The sequence below is a fragment of the Nanorana parkeri genome, unplaced genomic scaffold (assembly GCF_000935625.1).
Source record: "Nanorana parkeri isolate BGI_ZX_2015 unplaced genomic scaffold, ASM93562v1 scaffold6150, whole genome shotgun sequence".
Classification (NCBI taxonomy): Eukaryota; Metazoa; Chordata; class Amphibia; order Anura; family Dicroglossidae; genus Nanorana; species Nanorana parkeri.
Window position 1 is genome coordinate 1 of NW_017312395.1, and position 1,107 is coordinate 1,107.

A 1,107-nucleotide genomic window follows, 5' to 3' on the forward strand; every position below is an offset into this window, starting at 1 on the left:
CTCACGAGCTCCATCTCATCTCCTATGTGAGTCGGGGACGTTCTGTCGCGTATATTGGGTGCCGTGCTCACTGAGGTATGAAAAGTGCGTCTTCCTGTTGCAGCCAATCAGCATCCAGCTCTCAGTCCAGACCTGAAACTAGACATAGGGAGGTGATTGGTTGCCTGTACCCTCACAGGAAGAGGTGTCCTCTGGGCAGGAAGTGATGTCTTTGGCCTGAGTTCCACCAATAACATCCTTGTTGATCAGGTCATGTGACTCCCTCACCCCCATGTTTCTGTTCTCTCTCAGACTTTGCCCCTCGAAGTCACCTGATCCGCGTGGAAGGGAATTTAATGGCTCAATACTCGGAGGACGGGAACGGGCGTCACAGCGTGTGCGTGCCTTACGAGGAGCCGCAGGTGAGCAGGCGCCATGTTGTGGGGGGAGGGGAGGGGAGGTGTGCGGAAGGCGCGGTGACCTCTTGTGTGCTATGCATTCCAGGTGGGGTCCCAGTGTACGGCCGTCCTCCTGAACTACATGTGTAACAGTTCCTGCATGGGGGGTATGAACCGCAGACCCATCATGACCATCATCACCCTGGAGTCCAAGGAGTGAGTATCCACATCAGGGAACCAATCAGAAGGCCCCGTGGGATAGGCATGTGACCAGCTGTTAACAAGCCCCCGAGACCTTTCCTGGAGAAAATGCTGCTCCTGCTCCTTCCAGTACTAATGACCAAAAGATGAGCTCAGGCCTGGGCACTGGAGGGAGTGATGTGCAGCATTTTCCCCAGGAAAGGTGTCTTGGCTCCTCCTCCTTGCAGCCATAGCTGGTGGAGGTTTGTGTGAATCGCAGAACTGACTGAACAGCATTACAGATCAGTCTGTCTCCATCTCTGATACCTCCATGTCTTCCAGGGGCATCCTCCTGGGCCGGCGCTGCTTCGAGGTCCGCGTGTGCGCCTGTCCTGGTCGGGACCGCCGGACTGAGGAGGAGAACTTCACCAAGAAAAAGGAGCTGAAGGGCAGCGGGAAGAGAGGTGAGACTCTGCGGAGGTGGGACCAGGTGATGGGTCAGTGATGTCAGGATTGGATGATGCCAGGGGGAGGAGACTTGGAATGGTGA

The 1,107-nt window shown here is 56.0% G+C and overlaps 1 protein-coding gene across 1 annotated transcript; it reads left to right on the forward strand.

The window, feature by feature from the left end:
- Nucleotides 1-249: 249 nt before the first annotated feature.
- On the forward strand, nucleotides 250-1,047 carry TP53 (tumor protein p53; the record flags this gene model as incomplete). The annotated part of the gene is made up of 3 exons (XM_018575949.1): nucleotides 250-401; nucleotides 484-593; nucleotides 900-1,047. Coding segments are annotated over 3 exons (410 nt in total), but the record flags the coding sequence as incomplete, so codon positions are not given.
- Nucleotides 1,048-1,107: the final 60 nt, after the last annotated feature.